Source organism: Lipophrys pholis (assembly GCF_963383615.2).
Source record: "Lipophrys pholis genome assembly, chromosome: 12".
Lineage (NCBI taxonomy): Eukaryota > Metazoa > Chordata > Actinopteri > Blenniiformes > Blenniidae > Lipophrys > Lipophrys pholis.
The window spans coordinates 7,614,601-7,639,295 of NC_137641.1; the positions used below are offsets into that span (position 1 = coordinate 7,614,601).

General features: G+C 43.1%; 1 protein-coding gene across 1 annotated transcript; it reads left to right on the forward strand.

Moving 5' to 3' along the window:
- Positions 1 to 3,428: 3,428 nt before the first annotated feature.
- st8sia3 (ST8 alpha-N-acetyl-neuraminide alpha-2,8-sialyltransferase 3) lies at positions 3,429 to 21,122 on the forward strand (the record flags this gene model as incomplete). Its single annotated transcript, XM_080476987.1, has 4 exons — positions 3,429 to 3,592; positions 12,205 to 12,324; positions 16,102 to 16,659; positions 20,840 to 21,122. The coding sequence occupies 4 exons, from the start codon at positions 3,429 to 3,431 to the stop codon at positions 21,120 to 21,122; spliced, it is 1,125 nt and encodes a 374-aa protein (XP_080333113.1).
- Positions 21,123 to 24,695: the final 3,573 nt, after the last annotated feature.

A 24,695-nucleotide genomic window follows, 5' to 3' on the forward strand; every position in this document is an offset into this window, starting at 1 on the left:
TTTTATCAGGTGGAAGCCGATACATCAATATCTGCATCCGAGATCTCTCGTCATCTCCTTTTACCTCTCATCTGTCTCCTTCCACAGTCACCTCCTTATCTTCTCTTCCCTTAAATTAACTCATTCCTGAGCGCTCTCTGCATACAGTCTGAAGTCTGACCTCCATGAAGTTTGGTGGGAGCGATCGGGGACATCACCTCTCTGGTCTGCGGAGCATCACTTTTTGTTTGTTTTACAGCAGCTCTCCTTAAACAAAACTCCCACATTTAACTCCAAACATGTGGATCACACAGTTTGGATCTCTTTTTGTTGTTTGTATTTCTTGCAGTTTTCAAAATGTCTTTGGCAGATCTAAGGGTAATAAAGTGCATGTGTTACGGAATGTGAGAGAAAACCTTAATGATGGATGCGCCAAGCTAATTTTTTATGATGTCTTTTAAGAATGACGATAAGAACGGGGTGCTAGAAGAAGCCTTGCCCAGTTAAAGATCTTACTCTGAGGCTCTGAAGTCCCCTGCAAAGAGACTCACCTGTACAGGTAAGACAACCAGAGGTCAAGTGAAGCAGCTGCGGATCAGCCTCTCTGTCCTTTAACAAAGCTGCTTCACAGGCCGGACATCAAAGAGACAGCGAGGCAGCTGACTCAGCTGCTGGCATTTCAGTGGTGACCTTTCTGCTGGTCTTTGGGTCTGATAGGGAGCAACTGAGGAGGGAAGATCTGCCATATGCTGCTCCTGATGTTGGAGCACCCTGCAGCAGCTGGAACGATGGGCGCAAGGCAGAGGACTCCCAGCCTTCCTGGAGAGCTCCTCCTGAAGATAATGATCACTGAGCTCGTGAGAAATCCCCAAAAGAAACCCCCTGGAGGACAGCAGGGGTGGAGACCCCTCACAGTTTCTTTACACAGCAACAATTTCAAGTAATATCAAAAGACTTTGCAAGCATTTTGGGTGTTCGGAGCCAATAAAAACACAACTTTCTGAAAACAGCTCCCAAGGTGGAACTTTTCCAAAACACTGTGACTCCGTCGTCATGTAAACTAGGAAAAATGCAACCTCCTGGGAATGCTCGCATCTCCGTGTAGACTGCAGAAGTGTTGCTACTGTGCGTGGACACGCCAGAGCATGGTTTTAGGCAGCGAGCGGCTGGAACGGTCAATTTTCGGAAGACAGCCGAAAAACTAGTGGACGTGTTGCTCAAAGCCTCTAAAATACGTGTATAATGGCCATCACTATTTGTCACCGTCTAATTTGGCCTGAATTCATCTTTTTGACTTACAGTTTTGTATTTTGCCCAGTAACGAGCAGAGGGATTGGTCAATTGATAACATGTGGTCTATACCTTTTGAAAGGCAGCTTCTGATTGGTTCGAAATTTTCAAATCGCGAAAACATTCTGAAATGAATACACAAAACACAAAAAAGAAAGTTTCTTGCATAAACAGGGCCTCAGTCTCACATTTATCCTTCCAAGCTCAGGTAAAATCATACAAACATTTAATAAATCAGTGTCGGAGTCATTTGGTTTGATCAGGCGGTTACTGCTTTTGATAGTATACCATTATAAATAATTGGACCGCAGCAGTGAGATCAATAGATCCAGTGTTTGTTAAAACATTATCTTAATCCAAAGTGGTAGTCTGCAATAAAGAGCCTCTTTGTTGCACTTTCACTGTTTTGGGCGGTCAGGAAGTGGTTAAGCAGCACTAACCAGTGTAGAGCACCATCGTCTCGCTGACTGAACTAATCGGTCATAAGACTGAGCCACAGTTCAGCTGATGTGTCACTGCAACACGACAAGAACTTAGATAAGCAATAGGAGGAAAACTGCTAAAGTTTTGTCAGGGAGTAAATATAAGCTATTAAAACTATGTTAATAGTCAGCTGGGCTCTACAACAATATGAAGATATTGTCATAAATGAACCACAGACAGTTATTTTCAACCATTACTTTTATTTCTTCTCACCATCCTTCCACCTCTGCTTGTTTCTGAAACTATATTAACTTTGTGACCTTTCACAGTGGCAGTTTCAGATATACCACACACTGGGAGAACAGTGACAGAGATCCAGAGATTTTATTAAGAATTAAAGCTTTTCAGATTCATCTAAATAGAATGGAAGTTGTAACTGGTTTAACAAAGCAGTGTCATACATACGCTGGTCAAATCTGTTCACATGATGGCCTTGAAAGTGCAGAACAAACACCAGAGATCATCCCCTGAGACACCGATTAGCGTTAAAGGCACATTTTGAACATACTTAATGATACTTGGATACCTGAAGAAACTATGAGAAGGCGGCAAACTGAATGAAAGATGAAAGTAAGTGCAAAACGGATGTTTGCATGTGTCATAATGACCATTTTCATCATTTTTTGTGGAGTGAGACAGAGTGAGATGTACTTTGTGTTTACAGCTTTTGACATGAGCTGCCATGTTTCTTCCAGAGGGACACGTGCAGCTCTGCAGCCTGTCAGCAGTCGCCTGTATCCTCTGCACTTGCACCTCTGCATCTCTGGGCTTCCATCTGGACGCAGAGGTCCGCCTCTTGTGCTGCTGCTGGTTATCTGATTATAGCCGAGCAAAAAGCAACACCCGGCCTAATGAAGCCGACTGTCAAGAGAAAGAGGGAATAGAAGGGGAGAGGAGGAAGAGAGGGAGCAGCATCCTGATTCTACTCCACTTTCCTGAGGCCGTCATCTGACCATGCATGCCTGCAGATATACCCCCCCCCCCCCCCCCCCCCCCCCCCAAACCCCCACCTGCTCCTTTTTCTCTCCTTATCCTCATCCTCCTCCACCTGCTCCTCCCCCTCATCTCCCCCTCCCCTTATCCTCTTCCTTCCCCTCCCCCTCCTCCTCTTCCTCCTCCACCTGCCCCCTCCCCCCTTTCCTCTACCCCTCCTCCTTTCCTCCTCCACCTCCTCCTCCTCCTCTCTCCTTCCTGGGATGCATGGACGCACAGTGCGTCATGACGCCTTTTCTTGCGTCTTTCCCTGCACGGACGCGTCTCTGCTCTCCTCACATGAGAGGTGATGAAAGCTGCAGTAAAAGCGCGATCCCCGCTTCACGCACGGAGCGCGCAGCCTCCGCGGCCTCGGATCGAAGCATCGGTAAGTCCGCGTCTTGCACGTTCCCCGGTGCGGCCTGTCGCGTCTCCGCGCTGCGCGCTCAGCCGCTCCCTGTCAGTCGATGAAAGCCTGACAACGTGAGATAACGCCACTAAGCCCCGCATCAGCCCGCATCCTTCCCACGCTCCCTCCTCCCCTCTCCCGGGCTCCGTGATGCGCGTCCTCGCCGCGCCTCAGCCTCCGCCTCCGCCTGCGCTCCGTCGCTGATGCGGTGCGCCCGGCTGCTCGCCGCCTGCTTCTCGTCCTGGCCGATCTCTGAGCTCGTTTTCCGGGGCCCGGCAGCCCGCAGCGGAGCAGGATGGTGCGGATCGCCAGCGCGCTGGGGCTCGTCATGTTCAGCGTGGCGCTCCTCATCCTGTCGCTCATCAGCTATGTGTCCATCAAGAAGGACTTCCTGCTCAGCACCCCCAGATACGGACCCAACGGAGGATCCAGGATGTACATGTTCCACGCAGGGTTCCGGTGAGTCCAGGCCAGGCTGCAGACCTGCTGATGTGAGCTCGATTTATGCTGACAGCTCGTTTTGGTTTCATCAGCTGATGCTTGGATGTTATTTTCACCCCTTCAGATGCAAGGTGTCCCATCACTGTGGTACAAAAACGAGCTGTAATGTTTGATGATGAAGATGTGGTCTTGTTCTGAGAAGACTGTGTGAAGGCTTCCGTGCTCTCTGAGGCCTTAACATATCTTCACTTTCTGCTGGCTGGTTAATCAGGGTGAAATCAGGTTTTCTGTACCCAGTCTGAAGCATATCCACCACCATTTCTCCACTAAACGGGCAGGAGCATGTAGGGAGAGGCTACCTGTGAGAAGTACTTTTGGTCTGATTCGGTATGACATACATAAACTTTCACTGACTGCCATTCAAATCTCACCTTTCATCGGAGACATATTGAGCTTTACTTTCTCTTGCAAGGACACCAGGGTCAAACAGTTGACCTGAATCTCAGTGTTAAGTTACAGAAGGAGTGAGTGCCTTGCTCTGGAAGTTACCACAGTGGCGACACCCCACAAGTGTTGAGTAAATCATAATCGAAATATTGTTACGTTCTATAGTTTGTATTGTGGCGAAAATGCATTGATCTGTTTCATTAAATTCTAAAAGATTTAGTTTTGTTTTGAAAATCAAGCTAAGTCATTTGTGGCCAACTGCACTACTGTAGTTTTAAGAGACGTGACAACATCAACTTTCCTCCGGTTCGTTGTTGATCGTGTCCGTAGCAACGCCATAGCAACCAGAAATAACCTTATTGAGAAAGCTGAATGAATGTACATCGAAACAAAACAAAAGTATGGATCGTAAACATTAATTGAATGGATATTGTGAAAATAAAGCTATAAAGCTATCAAAATGAAGCTAAAGCCACAAGCCATTTTAAAATATGGTCAATATCCACCGAAAATAGAAGGGATGTCCGCCATGTTTGGTCTTCCTGTTAGGAGTAACGCGACAGTCACGTGACCTGAAGTCTGCAGGCAGAAAAGAATAGGCAGATCATACACACCCATGTTAAACTTTCAGAGCCTTTTTTTGTGGAGTTTTGTGAGTTTTTCAGCTGAGTACAAACATAAGTATTTCACAATTTAGAGCGAGACTGGGTTGGCTTTAGACGCCTTATTGAGATGAGAAACTATCTGAAACTGTCGCCAGTGTAGCTGAGACAAACCTTTACTGAGAAACTAGCAGGAATTCTTCTGTAAATTTGAGTTTGTTCAACCATAGTGAAGCCAAATTCACACATCTGATTCACCAGGACAACGTGATATAAGCAGAGTTTTGGCATTTGGTTCAGGGAAGGGAGCTTGTGTGCGAAGGGTCAGAAGTTAAAATCCCACCTCCGACAAGATAACCCTGTGCCTTACTGAGTAAGACCAGCCAACCCGAAAGGCTCGTGTGCTGCGCAATGTCTGCCCACTGCTTCTGAGGCATGGACCAGAAAAATAGAGAACAAATCTAGCTGTAAATTAATCTTATACGTGATTAATAGAATTTTCTTCTTTGTTTGGCTTCACTAAACAATCAAGCTTTCCTTCAGACATTAATCGAATTCTTTCAAATAAGATTAATGCAATTAGGTCTCATTAAAACCTTTTTTACACCCTTTCGTGTTCACTTTTCTACACATTGAAGAAAAAAGTTTGAAAAGTTGTGTTGGTTGTACTTTAACCCTGGCCAGAGCTCAGCAGACTTCACATCCAGCTAAAACTGAACCATGTTGAGTCAGACTACACTAATATGAGCAAACACGTCTCGCTGATCACATCATTTCATTCTTGAAAGGAGGGATTATGTTATGAAGTTACAGTTATTTTTGTGGTGAGTGTTGGAGCTGCTGTCTCTCTGTCCTGCCTCGTGCTCACTATATCGTTCCATCTAATGTTGTGAAAGCGAGCAGGGCTAAAGAGCCACATGTCCTTGGAGAAAAACCTTTTCAGATGACTTTCCCAAACCTCCCGGTCGTCCGTTTCTTTCTCGTAAATCTAGAATAATTCCAGTCAAGCAGACTGCTTTTCATTTTATAATCAGTGGTGGATGAAACTGTTGTCTTTTATCATGAGGAACCAGCCTTGCTTGAATAACTGATCTACCTGATGAATCAGACTCTTCTTGAATCACTTAAAGCAAGAATCTTTAAATGTGATACACATCACACTACAGATTATTTACAATAATAATAATAATAATAATAATTGAGAATATGCTTGGACGTCAACAGCATTAAAACAGCATTTAAAACAGGCCAGAATATTTGTTTTGGTGCAATCAGAAGTGTGATAGCGAGGTTTTTAATGAACCAGTACTACATGTGGCACAATTCAAACAGAAGAAACAAGCTGCCTCATCAGAATAAAGCAATACAGCAGCCTCACTAGAAAACGGTCCAGGGTGGCCTAACCTTCAAAGCAGAGACTGTTAGCCTAGCGGTTGGGATCGGGAGCTTGTAGGTACGAAACCCACAGCTGACGTGTCACAACTGTGGCTCCCTGAGCATGACCCTTGACCCCCATTAACTCCCTGTTAACTCCCTGGAGCACTGTAAGGTGGCTGCACCTCCGCATCCTAGAAATAGGATCAATCAATGTGGAAAAAAAGGAATTTCCCCAAAGGGATTATTAAATTAGGGATGGGGCCGATCCGATCCAGTATCGGTATCGGGTTCCAATACCAACATAACTCACGGATCGGAAATTTCCGATCCAACCTGCAGAGATTTCCGATCCATGAAGCCTCGTCTGCTTCACTGTTGCTGAAACGACTCCACAGTGTTTCCCTGCTGCTGCTCTGCTCGCTGGCTGCAAAATATGGACTGGATTTCCTGAAGGGAGGCGGGTCTCAATGAGACGTGGAGTAATGAGTCAGGAAATCCATCCCACAGTTTGCAGCCAGCGAGCAGGCTAACGTAGCAGCACTGTGCTATCCAACCTCTTCATGACAACATGTTGCTGTTCGGACATATTTTAGGCTCAAAACACCACAAAGCAACACAGCACTGTGGATGTTTGCAAAGCAGTTGTACAGCGAGGAGAACGGCACTGCCAGCGGCATCAAAACAATGAACAGCAGCTCCTCCACACTGTCAGCAGGCCATTCACACCTCTGTGAAGCGTAAAACTCCACGTAAAACTCGTGAAACTGTGAAAATAGTCCCAATCATTTGTGCTGCGTTCGAGCTGGAAACATTGCTGATTGTGCTGCATTGCTAAAGAATTTCCCCAGGGATTAATAAAGTGATTCTGAGGTTAGAAAGATATAACAAGTTTATTATGAGATGATGACGTCACGCAGACCCCCTCATTGTCCAAACTGAACAAAAATAGTTTCTACTGCTTCATTTTCTGACCTGAACCAGGGGTCCTCAATTCCGAGCCTCGAAGGCCGGTGTCCTGCATGTTTTAGCTCTCTCCCAGCTTCAGCACACCTCAATCTGATGTTGATGTCACCATCAAGCTTGTAAAAAAGCCAAGTAACGAGCCCCTTATTGCATTCAGGTGTGTTGCGCCTGGGAAGACCTACAACATGCAGGACACCGGCCCTCATGGCCTGGAATTGATGACCCCTGCCCCATACTAATCTCAAGTTGCCTTTTGAGAGAAAACATGCATACATTCCTACATTTCATACTTGCCTGTAGAAAGGACTTTATTACAGCCACATATAAAATCGACGATAATGATAATAACAGTATTGAAGCAAACAAAGCTCTGGTATCCGAATAATATCGGTATCGGCAGATATCCAAATTCAGGTATCAGGATCGGATCGGAAGTGAAAAAATGTGGATCGATGCATCTTTATATTAAATTAGGATTAGTTTAGTTTCACAAGAAGAAACCTGCAGATTTCAGAGGTGGAGACTTTCTGCGGCTCCAGTTGGGGTGTGAAGATAGAAAGAATGAAAAGGAGAGGAAAAAGACAGAACAAACAGACATGAATCGACTCACTGCAGACGGATTGGGGCAGGTGGTACAATCCTCTAGTTCCACTGTCTGAGATCCTGCAAGCAGAGAGAGAGAGAGAGAGAGAGAGAGAGATGAGAGAGAGAGAGAGAGAGAGAGAGAGAGAGAGAGAGAGAGAGAGAGAGAGAGAGAGAGAGAGAGAGAGAGAGAGAAGAGAAACATTAAAAGGGAGAAAGGTTTGAATGTCAGTGTATTAAAGGTCTCCCAGCACAGTCTTAACCTACAGCAGCTGGACTAGAAAATGGTCCAGGGGGTTCTGAACCTAGAACCTAGAACATTCTTGAGCCTTGCCTTAAAGTAGAGACTGTGTCAACCTCCTTAACTGAAACTCTGAGCTGGTTCCACATGAGAGGAGCCTGACAGCTGAAAGCTCTGCCGACCATTCCTGGTTTATAGAAAACCAAGGAACCCCCAGGGGGCAGCACTCTGAGGACCAAGTGTTCTGCTGGTAGTATGGGGCTAACTGCTGTTTAAGACATGATTGAGTCTGGTTGTTACGAGTCTTATGGGCTGAAGGAAGGATTTTAAATTCTATCTTGGATTGAACAGGAAGCCAATGAAGAGAAGCTCATATTAGAGTGATGTGATGTCTTCTGCTAGTTCCTGTCAGGACTCTCGCTGCTACATTCTGAATCAGTTGAAGACTTCTAAAGCATTATTGGGACATCTTGATAATACTGAGTTACAATAGTCTACTCTGGGAGTAACAAAAGCATAGATTAATGTCTTAACACCCTGTATTATAAAGTCTGCTAAACTGCATGCTCCCAAAGATATTTCACTTTCAGTTTGCTGGTATTTTGCGGCTGATCAACCAACAAAGGGGCATTTAAGTTAGGGTTTTATTATTATTATTTATTGCCATTCAGTAAGTGAATGGACCGGTGAGCCTTTGCACCCATGATCAAAGGTGATCCCATGAAGTTTGACATGTTGTTGGAGGAAATGATCAAATATCAGAGCTTTACAGCCGGGGGTGGGGGGAGTAATGGGGTGATGGCTGAGCTGATTTGCATGTATACACAGGCATTTAAGTTAGGGTTTTATTATTATTATTTATTGCCATTCAGTAATTGAATGGGGTTAGTAATGGGGTGATGGCTGAGCTGATTTGCATGTATACACATTAATATCATTGCATGTTGCAAATGGAACTAATAACTTAAACTCCTTGCAGTATTTTGCATGAACTCACCCGATATTCCACATTCATGAAGGCCAATAGACAGTGTGTGTTGTTTTGCACATCTTTCAGATATCAAGTTGGCGCTCAGTAAACTTTCAGGAGATCAAGCTCCATTTCCAGTAGCTGATACCTCAGAAGAAGACTTTGGTCCCCGTTCAGGTTTATTCAAACACATATAGACCAATGAGATGTTTCTATTTTCCTCTCCTGTAGCAGACAAGAGAGTTCATCCTAAACACCAAGACAAAGCCATGCAGCAGCTCTGATGAGAGAGTGCGTCTCTGCTTTGAGAAAAGGTGTTTGTGGAGTCAATGCAGCACAGCGCTGTGTAAAAAAAAGGAGCAGACGGTAAATCTGTGCTGTCTGACATGTTGGGTTAGGGTCCGGAGCGTGACGCTGAAACAGCGTGGGTCTGATGAGGCTTCTGGAGGCCACCAACCCGTCCTTGGCTGCTGTGATTTACAACATGAGAGCCACATTCATTTTCCTCCTGCCTGTAATCATTTTGCTCCTCGTTGACTGTCACCACAGGCCAAGGTTACCCTGACTTAGATGTGGAGGAGAGGCTTTTTCAGAAGAGAGCCGTCCACCAGTGGACCAAACCCCAGATGTTTGCCGCTGCTTTGTTAGATTTATCCGATTCAGGGAAGTTTTTAGGTTTAATCTTTTCATGGTGCACACACTGGAGGCAGCATGTTTGTTTAATGACCTCAGTGCACCATGCTTGGGTGGTTTGCTGGAGGGAGCCCAAGTAGTAGGTTTGTCTAAGTACCACATTTCTTCTATTTCAACAAGAGACATTGATGCATTCACCCCGTCATCCTTCCTGGAAAACTGCACTCCACTAACATAATTATTTACTCTTCACTGACATAAGGGCAGAGGACCTCAAGATCTGTGAGCTGAGGATGTGGTGCACTATTATAAAACTCCAGCTTTCGCTTTCACTCCTGCGAAACATGCCTTTAAATGATTGGTTTACTGAACCTGATTGACTAAAAGTTTGCATCCATAAAGCTGATCTACAACAGGACATGCTGAAGACACAACAGACTATCCATTTAGTGTGTTTGTCTTCACGAGTGTTTAACAAGGTGCTTGTGTTGGCTCACTGTTCCATCCAATCACTCCGGTGTGAACACAAGCAATCAAACGTGAAAATAGCCTCCATTTCAAGAGGCCTAACACCTTAATTTCAATTCTCACGTTTGCATGTATTGTCACTCACGTTGTTAAATCTTCATGCACAGACTGACAAATTGAAAGCTCAAACTATTTATATTCATACTGAGGAATTTAGCACAGTTTATGAGGATCTGGGTAAACCAGGCCTAATACCTTTGTACCGTGTGCCAGACGGAGTGAAACAACAGCACTATGAACTTCTAACAGTTACTATCGGGGTTTGAATGTTTATTTACTTCCACATTTGCTGTGACTGTATTGAAGGAACGTATTTGTGTGTTATTGTGCATGAATGTCTTGAACTTTGATGTTTCTATTTGTGTGTTTAAAAAAAATAAAAATAAAAGAGTTCTTGAAAGCATGCCAGGAAATGTCTGTTAGATGATGAAAACATCTTTCTGTTTGTTCCACGTGTTTCCTCCTGCAGCGAGAGGCCGCCTCGTAAAGCCGACTTGAGGTGAATACAGAGCGGAGTGGGAGGGTCTGACATGTTTAGCAGCTGTATGCTTCTCTTCTCCTCAGCTGCTGCTTCTGCTTCAGCTCTGTTTGGCCGAGCTCAAACCTGCAAGCATGGAACTGTTTGTGTCCCTCGGAAGACACAAAGCAAAGGCGTGCTTCTCACTTTTACTGATGTGGTGTTGAATTCGAAACGGCATGAAACTTTAGGAATCCAGGAGCTTTTTCTGAACTGCTCTCATTTTATCAGGAACATTCTGTCACATCTACCTATTTCATATTAAATCCGGACTCTGTGATTAAAAAGGCAAAGAAATTGTCATGTAGATGTTTTGAAGGTTATATTTTTTACACCAGTGCAGCTGAAAATGCTGATCCACCTGAATTCTACCAACGTTTTCATAAAAAGATGTTCTAGCTTTTCCATTTATTTGCATTATTAGTCTTAATTTTCCTTAAGCAATTTAAATTAGATCAACAGAGGAGGATGGGGACACGGAGTCCGAGTGGACCCTGTTCAAGACCTCCATTGTGAAAGCGGCTATGGCAGGAAGCTCAACGGTGCCTGTCATGGTGGTAACCCAAGGGCACGCCAGTTGACACCACCTCAAGGAGGTTCTGGGCCATCATCCTGCTGCACTAGAAGGGCTGGAGGGGTCTATCTCAAGCTGTGCTCAGCAAGAGTGGACATCTGACCTCAAATGTTCTCTGCAGGGTGGCGAGCGCCACTCTTCATGATGGAGTGAGGAGCTCAGCCTTTCAGAAGAGACCCATAGTCATGCCTCTTCTCCACCTTGAAACAAAATTGAGCTGCTCCTCCAAGTTGAGGCGGTTTGGTTTGACATGAACAGGACAACAACCTCTTGAGCCCTTGTAGGTAAAGTCAGATCTTTTTCAAGAAACGTTTGTAAGTTTTTGGTATTTAAACATAATTTTTGAAGTGTTTGAATAAACTTCACGCTGGTCTCGATTCAACACCACACCTCCAGGCTGGGCGCACAAAGATGGGGATTGCTGCAACACAAAGCACCTGGTGGAGGTCAAACAGTATTTGTACAGTTTAGTTTTGGACTTTGGGGGGGGAACTCTGAGTGCTGACACTGTAAACTAGACCGCCTTGGTTTCTGATGCAGAATAATCTCTAAATACTATTTGACCGGTTGTGTTTGCTGTAAAGTCTTGACCTGAAAACTTGACATTTTGATGTTCAGCCTCAGTTTTAAGAACAATCTGAATGATGTGGAATTAACTTCAGTCAGAATTAACACTCCAAAAACTAAAATACATTCAAAATGCCAAGTTTGAACTGTCAAGCGGAACTTGTTTTCTTTCAGGACTGAGGGTGATTCTCTTTGAAGGAAACTCAGACTTTTTGCACGGCAAAACAATGCTCATCTTCACAAGTCTGTTTTAAATTCAGATTCAATCCTGGAGAGAGTTTCATGAAACAAAGCTCAGTGAAGATTTCACTCAACACCAAACTTGCTGAGATGGACAAACACCTTGTTTGTCCATCTTAAGCCTTGCTGGTCGTTTCTCAACAAAAATCCAAACTGAAGTTAAACTGGACTGACATCCTAAAACTCTTGCGTGTTCCTCAGTCAGATTAAATGTAATGTAGTTTTTTTATTCAGTCTGACTGCCTGCTGGTGTTTCACCTCCTGAAAGAATGACATGAACTGAAATGCTTCTGAAAAACAGTTTGAAGTTGTGAAGAGACGATTAGAGAAGGAGTCTGAAGTGTCTCCCCTGTCCCTCCCTCTCTCTCTGTCCCCCCCCGGCTGTGCAGCTCCCAGCTGGCCCTCAAGTACCTGGATCCAGCTTTCAGCTCCCTGACCAACAGTCTGAATGACGATCTGCAGAACTCCTCCAAGTGGAGATACAACAGCAGCGCCTTCATACAGCAGAGGTGGGACACACACAAGCGTCTGTCTGTTTCTCTAACACACACACACACACACACACACACACACACACACACACACACACACACACACACACACACACACACACACACACACACTGGAGTGCCTGCCCCTGCTGGACTGTTTTTTGTTATTACTACACAATCATGAAATAAAATCAAGAATAAATGGAGCAAAAAGAGGGGCATCCGGGGGGCATCCAGGGGGCCTCCCCTGGAAACATTTTGAAAAATTAGACCTTAAATTGTGCATTCTAATGCAATGTGGACTACTAAGTACGACATTGTAACATGTGATAAATTGTAGGACCAGTTGATATTGAATGAATCAAACACCAAATATGTTATTGGAAGAAACTACATACTTACTTAAAAGCACAATACTCAGCCAATATAAAGATGTATACAATATATATACATATACACATGTATATTATATATACAAAGATATATACCAAATAAAATTTTACCTCAGGGGCCACACAGAGTCCAGTTTCATCTTGAGTGGGCTGGACTGGTAAAATATTGCTGTAATAACAGTTTTTCTTTTTTGTGGCGCACAGTGTACGTGATGAAACAGTCTATGATTTTGCAACATCAAACAATTAGTCTTGAAAAATGACTACAATCTCAACATAAAGTCAATTTAATGAAACACTCCGGTGCAAAATACAGTGAAATATATATATTTTTTAAAAAGAACCTCCTATAAATCCTATCTAACCACCTTGCTTGGTGGTTTTTGGGGCCGGATTGAAGCCGTGAGCGGCCGGTTTTGGCCCACGGGCCTAATGTTTCACCTACGTGAATCTTCACTGCAGCAACGTGCTGAAATGGAGCTGCCGCGACTGTTCTTCAGGAGCCAAAACCCCGCCCTCGCGTTCAGTCTCGTCCACCAAGCAACGATGATGATCGAGTATGAAACCAACTTCTCCAATCAGCTGTTAGCAGAGCCACCGGTATCGGCTGCATGCGCCGTCGTATGAGTGTGTGCATTGCTCGTATTGGTCATGGTGCTAATAATCTGTCTGGAGTAGTCTGGAACCACTGCAAGCAGGCAGGATCATTACATTTCAGTCTGGGACCGGCCCGCACAACCCCTGAAATGTCAACATTTTCTGATTTGCCCAGGATCGCTCTGGTCCAATAAATCTGATCCGCTGACGTTGCAAAGAGAGAAGATTGACAAAGCGGAGCCGGTTGCAGATTGAAAGAACATCTGCGCCAAGCCGCTGCGTTTGCAGTTTGCTTAAGGGCATTAAGTGATTGTCATGTTACAACAAATAATCTTTTTTTTTTTTTCCAGTTTAAAAGTAGAACTAAGTGAAGGTGTTTGTTTCTCTTGCTGGAAGTTGATTTTTTGTGAAATAGTGACAGGCTGAGGCTGTTTGATCACATGCGCTGATCCACAGTCAGTTTGACTGCGAGACGGACTGAACCGTGGTGAGGCGAAGGAAGCAACCATCGTCATGTCCCAAATGTATTTTGTTGAATATATAATGCACACACCTGCTTTCAGTTATCAAAATTTTTTTTTTTTTTTCTAATCGCTAACTCAGCATGTCTTAATCATGTCCTCAGCATGTCCTCTACGTGTCTTTTGTCAATAGTTCAACGTGTACTGTGAGTATAGATGCAGTTAGCCTTTGAAAATTGATCAAGTGTCATTCTGAAAGCTGCTTTTCAAGAAGACGTCTGTGTTCATGTCAGTATACCAGAGGTTTAAAGCAGAAATGCTTGTTTTTTTTAGACTCTTTACTTAAAGTTGTAACAAGAGCAGCAGATTTCAGTGTTTTCATCAGCTGTTTCTCAACTCATCGTGGTGAGTTTAGAAGAAACAGGAAGTAATGAGGAGGAATCGTATTCGCCTGGTAAACAGTGATGAATCCAGGCCTGCATGTTTCCCACGTGTGTGTAGACGGATTCAATCTACCACAACAGTAATGAACATCCATCCACACGCTGCTATAGGTTAAGACTGCTGGGAGACCTTTACTGCACTGTGCCTTTCCTTTCTCACTCAGTGTGTTCACTATTTTAATATAACATGCCACTAACAGTCTGTGCTCTCTCTCTCTCTCTCTCTCTCTCTCTCTCTCTCTCTCTCTCTCTCTCTCTCTCTCTCTCTCTGGGAGGCCTGATGAGAGTTTGAGCACTTCCAGCAGAGTGTGAGGAGAAGTTTACTTGGTGGAAAACATCTTCAGTGTGACAGAAACACCAAATCAGGCAGCTTTCACGCTGAAGGTTGTGCTTTATATCTTATCGCTCGTCCCTCGCAGGAAAAGACTGGAGACAAGTGGTGTTAGAGAAGACTCTTTTTACTATATCTTTTTTCAGTATTTTTAAAATCTGTTGGGTTTATTTGTAATTTTGCTCAGTTTAATAATTCCATGTGGGTCTGAGCCAATAACAGTTTTCCTAATATTGTGTGTTTGTTTCAGATTAAAGGAGATAACTGAGTGGAGTTCATTCTCAGAGAGCAGTTCACAACGTGCCTTTAGCAGAAATGCTGCTTCTCTTTTGGATCCCCACAGCTTATTTCTGTGGACTTTATTAAGACAAATTTCCTGTGTTGTGAACTTTGTAGGTTTTAATATTTCCAGTTGCTTTTTTTTCTGACAGTTTGAAGTTTGTGACAACTGATCTCAAATGTTGTTTTTAAATTAAATTCAGATTTCTGAACAATAACGCTTCGAGACGTTTGATAACGTGATGGGATCACGGGTTTTTGCACACGTAAACAACACTTCCAGGGATTGCAGGGATTATTTGGATCTCAAAGTTAATATCCAGATACCACTACAACAAAGGAATATTCAGAAAATTGGGTCCAGCCCCAGTATCGCGGCCCGTTTAGTGTCCGCTCAGCTCATTAAGGTGAGTTAACAGTTAAAACCCGTCTGTGCAGATTGGTTACCTTAGTACTCACCAGTAGTACTCAGTGTAGTACTCTGCTCTGAAGGTGGAGGTGCGACAATTATTAAAAAAAAAAAAAAAAGGAAACACTGGTATGATTTTTCTGTTCAACATCCGACTCCTGAAACCCAAACCAGGTCCATATGCCCGACGTTGCGCCGGCCCTCTTTACGAGCGCCTCCTCCCCCTCCTGTTTCAGATGCTGTCATGCTTTCGACCAAAACCAAAACATATGGCGTGATGCCGGTATGGTCTAAATCTCTACAATGGGCCAAATTCATATCCTTTATACTGCATACCGTTTACACCGCCCAGTCCTAATCTATAGTGTATATGGCACAATGTGATTTACCACATCTGAGATGGTTTGCAGTATTGCTGCTGTTATTGTATTACGAGACATTTCCTCAGCTGGCCCACCACAACTTTGTAAATGGAAACTTTAGGATAAGATGTTTACTGTGTTGTACCTCAAACATTTTCTTTTTGATCAAATTCAGATTTATTAGCTGTAATACAGCGATATTTGTGATAACATCTTGCAGTCACACGTCCAACACGATAGAATCACATTTTGTTTTGGCTCAGTGATCCGTCCGATCACTACACGGAGAACACAACGACACAAACAATGAGAAGATTCCATTTCTAGCAGATCCAAATGCTCCTGCACGGAGTGATGATATTCAGAGTGTTATACTCAGTCAGTCACACACAAAAGACACACAAACTGATTCATCACGCTTGATCCTAGATGCAAAGTGGATTTATATTCCGTTTTGATGATGGTTGGTTTTATTGTATCCGACATGCTGTATGAGTAAAACATGACTTCTTGTCCTGCAGGACGGAGATCTCCCGGTACATCGACATGGCCCACAACTTCACACTGACACGGGACGCCGTCAAGATCGGACAGCTGATGCACTACGACTACTCCAGCCACAAGTACGTCTTCTCCATCAGCGAGAACTTCCGCTCGCTGCTGCCGGACGTGTCGCCGATACTCCACAAGCACTATAACGTCTGCGCCGTGGTGGGCAACAGCGGCATCCTGACCGGCTCTCGCTGCGGCACCCAGATTGAGAAGTTCGACTTTGTTTTCCGCTGCAACTTTGCCCCGACCGAGATCTTTAAGAAGGACGTTGGCCGCCGGACAAACATGACGACCTTTAACCCCAGCATACTGGAGAAATACTACAACAACCTGCTGACCGTGCAGGACAGGAACAACTTCTTCCTCAGCTTGAAGAAACTGGACGGCGCCATCCTGTGGATCCCAGCGTTTTTCTTCCACACCTCGGCTACGGTCACAAGAACACTGGTGGACTTCTTTGTGGAACATCAGGGCCAGCTGAAGGTCAAGCTGGCTTGGCCTGGAAACATCATGCAGTATATCAACAGGTAAGACATAGCACACTCACAAAAACTGCTTCCTTTCATCTTCATTCAGCACAGCAATGGATATCCCCTCCTCACCGTCAGTTAGACTCTAAAGAAGGTCTTATAGTCTGACACTTTTCTGGATTTGATCTGGAAACAAGTGCCAAGAGAAGCAGCCCTGTCACCTGACTGTCCCCATAATGGATCTCTAGATGGGGATAGAACATTACAGCAACTGGGGACAGATTTTAGACATATTGATTGGACAGATAAAACCACTAAAACTATAAAATACAAACACCAAATGATTTATTCTAGATTGGTGCTAAGAAGTGCCAGCAAATATTTTTACAAAACCTAAAGTTGATGGTATTTTTGAAGAAAAATAAGTGTAAAATCAACATATGTCATTTTTAATGACGTCTCCTCGTCCAAATACTATGAGCTATGTACAGAAACTGGGTTTTCTGTCAGCAGGTCTGTCATTTCTACTTCAAAATTCAGCTTTGTTTGTTAAATCTGATGGAATCAGTGTTTTCTTTCAGTAAAAGTCTGTTTCATCCAATAACCAGTGATGCCGATAACGCGTTAATTAGTAACGCCTTACTCTCGTATTCAGTAACGAGTAATCTAACGCGTTACTATTTCCACACCAGTAATCAGATTAAAGTTATTTATCCAAGTCACTGTGCGTTACTGTTGTAACGTCCAACAAGACGAGATTCTTGCCTGTAAAGCCGTTCTCCTCCAAATGGACACACACACACACACACACACACACACAAACACACACACACACACACACACACACACACACACACACACACACACACACACACACACACACACACACACACACACACACACACACACACACACACACACACACTGCATGCTGTCTTTGCACACTCATCCGACCCGCCCCCTCCCACTCTCAGCCAATCACAGGCCAACTCGCTCTAACGGTGCATTCAGGTGACACAAAAGAATAGGAACTAACAAACATTATCAATAAACCTTACCATTGCAACAAGAACACAACTGCAGAGATGTTACACTATTTATGTCATTTTCCTGAGTAAAGCAGGAAACCACGCCCCCTTTTTCAATCAATCAATCAATCAATCAATCAATCAATCAATCAATCAATCATATACATTATTTGTCCCTGGGGGACAAATAAATAAATAAATAAATAAATAAATAAATAAATAAATAGTGCAACAACAGACAACAACTACATCACGGGTAAATAAATATCAGTAATAGTAAATATCTGATAATAAAACTGAGTCAGATAGAAATACGACAAAGAATGAAGGTCAAAGGTTAAATATATATAAACATGGTGCAGGAGGCAGTGACCAGCAGAGTTTTTCATTTTCATGTTGAGACGATGGGGGGGGTGTTGTCGACATCTGCTGAAAGTAACTAAAAAAAAGTAACTTGTAATCTAACTTGGTTACTTTTAAAAACCAGTCATCAGTAAAGTAACTAAGTTACATTATAAAGGAGTAATCAGTAATCAGATTACTTTCTCTGCCAATAACACTGCCAACAACCCAGAATGTTTTCACAGAACTCACGCTCAGCTTATGATGGAAATGCTACTTCACGAGCAATACAGTGTCTGTCATCATTTACAATTTCTGAATTTCATTGAACTTAAACAATAAATTTTACAGAATTTTTTTTTGTATTTTGTACTTTTAGAAAGTTAGGCCGGATTGGACGCAGTGTTGACCTGCGTGCCTCCTGTTTGACACGCTCAGCTCATATGAAAGTGGTTAAAGGCGGTCGTTCGTCAGCTGCTTGCAGCCCTCCGGCTTTTTGATTTGCACTAAATGCACAGATTCTTCCTCACTTCAGAGTTGAACCTCCAAACAAAAGGTGTGGCAAAGCAGAATAAAAATGAATATGTGACCAATAAGCGCGAAGGAATTACAATTTTTTAACGAAATCGGCAGGAGCCTCCAAACTCGCGTCCTACTCCATTTAAGCCCCGCCTCGCTCCCGCACAGATTCTTCCTGCTGTAGGACACCGCTTTTTGTATGAAGAACGGCGGCCACCACCTGTTGCTGCTGCAGCCTCTTTTCTCCTCCGTCCATGTCTCCTGTTGTGTTTGTGGTGAATCGTGGAGACTGACTGACCTGATGGAACTGCACTGAGCCGAGCTCGATGTGGCCATTTAGACACCAAAGCCGGATTATAAAGAAAACAGCCTTTTAGTGAAAGGTGTGTGTGTGTGTGTGTGTGTGTGTGTGTGTGTGTGTGTGTGTGTGTGTGTGTGTGTGTGTGTGTGTGTGTGTGTGTGTGTGTGTGTGTGTGTGTGTGTGTGTGTGTGTGTGTGTGTGTGTGTGTGTGTGTAGAGAGGGATTTAAGCCTGGTGCTTAGCGTCGGAGCAGCAGAATGGGCCTAATCTTTACCAATCCCATTAAATCTACCTGCTCTGGAAGAATTACCACTTCTAAGCAGCTTTCAGCACCTCAAGGACGCTGACAAGCTTCTGTTGAGGCCTCAGTGACGAAACTGCTGTCTTTACATATTCCACCTTTCAATTCTTATTTTTTGTAAAAGATTTTAACGGCCAGACACAAACCAGCACAGAAGATTTACTGTCATAAACAATCATGTAGAGTTTTTCATCATCATTGATGTTATTCTGAAAAAGAAACAAGACTTCGATAGTCATTTCTGTGAAATCAGCATTATATCTCAAAATTGTGAAGTGAGGTAAATTTAACCCAAAAACAAAATGTGGTTTTTTTTTGTTGTTTTTTTTAAATTATATTTTATGGTAGTGCACTACATGTGTCTACAGTGTAGTAAAAGTAATTATTCACGTTTAATAGGGTTATTATTGGTTTTAGCATATTTTGTTTTGTTAATGTCATTCCATATTATGATTTTAATTTATATTAGATTATATCTCACTCCATCCAATTAAAATTTTCTATCACATATTTGATTTATGTTCTATTTGGTTTTTAACCTCAGTTTTCAATTTTCTTTCTATTTCCTCATAGATTTAATTTTTGTCTTATTTACTTGTCTTCTTCAAAGTATTTCAAAAGTATTTTACTTGAATCTGGTATGTATCTCAGTGGATTCATAGAGAATAATACTGCAACAATAATTACATTGACAAAAGAAAACTTTTAAACGACGTAACGACGCAGCTCGCTTTCATGGCAGCATCACCGATGTCTTGTGGGATTTGTTTTTTCTTTCTTCGTTTCATTACTTTACTGTTTTATCATTTTGTTGCAATCCCACCAGAACAAATTCCTCATATTGGGGAAATCTATACCTGGCAATAAATCAGTTTCTAATTCGGATCTCAGCTCGGGTCCCATTGTTGTAAAAAAAAAAAAACATAATTCTTTTTTTACCATTTGCTCTGTGGATTTTCCGGATTGGAGCCTCTTGCAGGCCGGTTCTGGGTCATGGGCCTTGTGTTTGAAACCCGTGGTTTAAAAGGTTGACGTCCTAATCTGAAGCAGAGTTCCTGGACCTTTAAATTTCCTTTAAGAAACCCTGTGGCGCTCCTCCCTGGTCTCTGATTCACCCAAACTTCATGGTGAAGCAGAACACATTGCCTCTCACCATTCTCTTCTGGGGCAGCTGTGGCTTGGTTGGTAGTTGGTAGTCTCTCAATCGGTAGGTTGCAGGTCCGTTTCCCTATATGTCCACACGTGGAAGTGTCCTTGAGCAAGACACTAAACCTCAATTCGCTCTCAGTGGATGGACTGAGTGCCTTGCATGGCAGTTAGCTCCAATGGTGTGTCCGCCTCCATTGGCAATTCACCACCAACATGTAAAAGCAGGAGAAGAATGGAAAAAGGTTTGGAGAAATCTTTTCACTGAATGGACCCATCAGTAGGCAGCCACTTAGCACAGGGACCCCCGGTGCATGCTTTTTACGCTGTGGGGTAAGCCAGAGTGTCCGGAGGAAACCCTCGCACACACATCCAAACTCCACGCAGAAAGGCCCTGGGCTGTATTTGATCCGACAACCTTTTCGCTGTGAGGTGAGAGTGCTAACCACTTCTCCACCGTGCGGCTCAAATCTGTACAATAGGAAACGATTCAAATTTTAGAACGTGCTTCTGCAAAGCAAATCTTTTGACTTTCCTGTTGCCTTTCTCGGGGGAAAACCTTTACGATTGTGTTTCTTCTCTTTCCACTCGTCGTTCACAGCTACTGGAAAACCAAGCAGCTGTCCCCGAAGCGCCTGAGCACCGGCATCCTGATGTACACGCTGGCCTCTTCCATGTGTGACCAGATCCACCTGTACGGCTTCTGGCCCTTCGGCTGGGACCCCAACACGGGCAAGGAGCTGCCGTACCACTACTACGACAAGAAAGGCACAAAGTTCACCACCAAGTGGCAGGAGTCACACCAGCTGCCCGCCGAGTTCAAGCTGCTGTACCAGATGCACACGGAGGGGCTGCTGAAGCTCTCGCTGTCCCACTGCGCGTAGACATGAAGCCACTTCCAGCTCCTCTGCAGTACTTCCACAGGCCACAACCACAGAAAGACTGCGAGGCCCAGTCGGTGCAATAAAGTGTCAAGTTCTGTCATCAAAGCTCACGAAACCTGCGCAGGAAATTAACACGAGAAACATTTCCTGTTGCACAAGGTGAACCGGACGACTGCTGTTGAGCACCACAACGTGTTTGAGAAGAAATTACACAAGCTTCAATTGTTTAATGCTGTCTTAATCACTCATCTCTCCACAAATCAGCGGACTGACTCTTTAAAAAGGCGGCCTGAGTCCAGCGCTGCTATTAAACCGCCATAGATCCCTCACTCCTTCACGTTCCTTTCACCGCCGTGTCCATGCAGAGTCCTCCAGCTCCTGTGGGCGGTTCTGAGGGGACTGAAGCTGAAAGGCCAAGAGTTGAGATTTCTTTTGTTCAGTATGATGGATTTTTGTTTTTGTTGACTTGAGTGTGTTTCGGTGCCTGGATCAACACGTCCAAACACACTGCGCGGCTTCTTCTGTTCTTCGTTGTAGAGCTAAAATATGCTCACGGTGTTTGGCTACTCAAATGATAGAGTGAATGTTTGATCGTACCAATACTCAGCCACACGACACACCAGATCTCACGTTGACACTGTTGGTAAGAGAGTTCTGTCTTTGAGTTCAGCTTCGACTGCAGTGCCTCCAGTAGGGTTTGGTAGGTTTATCCATGAAGCTCTCACTATATTATCAGTAAATCAGCTCTCATCTTATAGCTTAAAAGGATGAAAACAGGTAAAGTAGCTCAAAGTCAAAACAACAAAAATTGCTGCAATGGCTAAAAATGTCTTAAACTGCTAAAACATCCAGAACATTTTTTTTTTAAAGTAATAACAGCCAAAATGGTTAAAATAGCTGAAATGGCTAAAATGGCTACAAAAAGGTAAAACTGCTAAAAATGTGATAATATGCAGACAAATGCAAATTAAGGTAGTTATTAGTATGTTTAGCAAAACAGTCTCTTTAGGAATAATTAATAAGCTAACAGATTTGTTAAAACTTTAAATCATTCAAAAAGTTAAAAGTCAAAGAACCAAAACAACGACAATACTTAAAATCCACTTGAAATTTATCATAGTTTTCTTTTTTTGCTTTTTGAGCTGTTTGTCATTTCAGAGGTTAAAGTTCCTCAACCAGAATCCACATGGAAATTTTTTTTAATAATTACGACCCAGTTTTAGTTGCTCATGTACAGTACATCTGGAATACCTTGTCAATACCATTCTGAAGGAAATGCATCACTACACAAACACGTATTTCCAACATTTGAATTTTGCGAATCGTCCCCGGGTTTGTTGACATCTTGACGTCACGTGAACTCCCGAGGTATTGTGTCACAAGATCCCGTTTGTAGACGATCTCGCGAGATCTCGATTTGCAACGGGAAAAACAATCTGCGACCCATTTCACAACATTTAAGACTTTTCTTGTGGCTTGAATACTTTCTTTGAGAAAGTCTGGCTTTTTTCTTCCAGGCTGAATCGGCCAAATGTTGATATTTCCGCTTGAGCTGTTGCAACGCCATCTTTGGTTTCCCAGAAACCCTTCCCCACGGGTTCATTCTGGTAGAGTAACTTTAAACATGTTCCACACAAGTTTTATTCGAATTTTATCTATTGGTCATGAAGTTTGTAGACCCCCAAATGGATGGATGGATGGATGGATGGATGGATGGATGGATGGATGGATGGATGAGTTGTGGCACCCACAGCCCTTTTTTGTCTGTTGTTTTGCACCATGATGGGGTGATCTGGTCTGATTCACCACAGGACTCCATTCTAGAAAACGCTGGTTGAATAGATGGAAAGATGCATCAGCTTCACTCTTGACATGGATCAGAAGAAGTCTTGAATCCCTTTATGATCTCATACAATAGCATATTCAAAGTTTGTAGACACGTTTGGAGTGTGAAGTGGGAGAGATTATTCTGTTATCAGAGTGTTGCCTCTGGTTTAGTGTCTGGTTTAACATTTCACATTGAAGCACTTTGACTGAACTTGAAAGCCTCGGAAACAACAAGATTTCCTTCGCAAGGATCAGTAATTGCTTATGGAGCACAATTAGAAAAGGAAACAGTGACAGCAGACACAGACAGCGTAAAGCTGACCTTTCCATCCCAGTTTGTCACCTGACGACACACTAGCAAGTTTGTTTGGTCAAACTGAAAACTCAAGGCGATATCTTCACACTGGATGTAGACCAATGAACTGGTTTCATTCAATTCAGTTCAATTTAACTTTATTTATATAGCACCAAACACAACACAGTCATTTCAAGGTGCTTTTAACAGAGAGAAACCCAACAAATCAAATCCACATGAGCAAGCAGAGCGACTGCGGAAAGGAAAAACTCCTTCTGACAGGAAGAAACCAGATTCTGGTAAAACTGTTAGTTTTAGTAAAAGGAAAAGTCTTGAGTCTGGCCACAAGAGTCAAGACTGTTTCAGCCTCCCTAACTGAAACTGGGATCTGGTTCCACATCAGAGGAACCTGAAAGCTGAAAGCTCTGCCTCCATTCTACTTTTAGAAAACCTAGGAACCTCCAGTCAGCAGCACTCTGAGAACCAAGTGTTCTTCTGGGGAGATATGGGACTAGCAGTTCTTTAAGATATGATGGGGTCTGGTTGTTAAGAGCTTTATAAGTTAAAAGAAGGATTTAAAATTCTATTCTAGATTGAACAGGGAGCCAATGAAGTGAGGTTAGTGTTGGAGTGAGGTGATCTCTGATGCTGGTTCCTTTTTAATCAGTTATTGTTTCACCCTGATAATAGGGAGTTACAATAGTTACTCTGGAAGTAACTAATGATGGATTACTTTTTCAGCATCACTCTGAGTCAGCATGTTTCTAATGTTGGAAATATTACGTTGGTGAAAAAAGGCGGTGCTGCAGATTTGTTTAATGTGGAGTTGAAGGATAAATCCTGGTCCAAAAGAACTCCCAGGTTCCTCACAGTGGTACTGGAGGACAAAGTAATACCATCTAGTCTTACTACATCTTTAGATAATTTGTCTCTCAGATGTTTTGGGGCGAATATAATAATTAACAAAATTTCCGGGCTCAGAAGAAGGAACTTACGGCTCATCCAACCTTTATGTCTTCAAGACAAGCTTCTAGTTGAGAAAGTTGGTTATTATCGTCTGGTTTCATAGATAAATAGATCTGTGTATCATCTGCATAACAATGGAAGTTGATGGAGTGTTTTCTGATAATATTTCTTACAGGAAGCATGTATACTGTGAAAAGTATAGGTCCTAAGACTGAACCCTGTGGAACTCCATGTTTAACTTCAGTCTGAGCTGAAAAGTTATCGTGAACATAAACGAAGTGGAAAGTGTCTGAAAAACATGATCAAAATCAATTTACTGCTGTACTTTTAAGCCAGATGATATCTTCTCGTCTCTGTAATAGGATGTTATGATCAATAGTATCGATGCAGCACTGAGATCTAACAGGACCATGAGAAGATCATTAGTAAGTTTTGACCAGAGAGTCTCTGTGCTATGATGAGCTCTAAAACCTGACAGGAAAGAT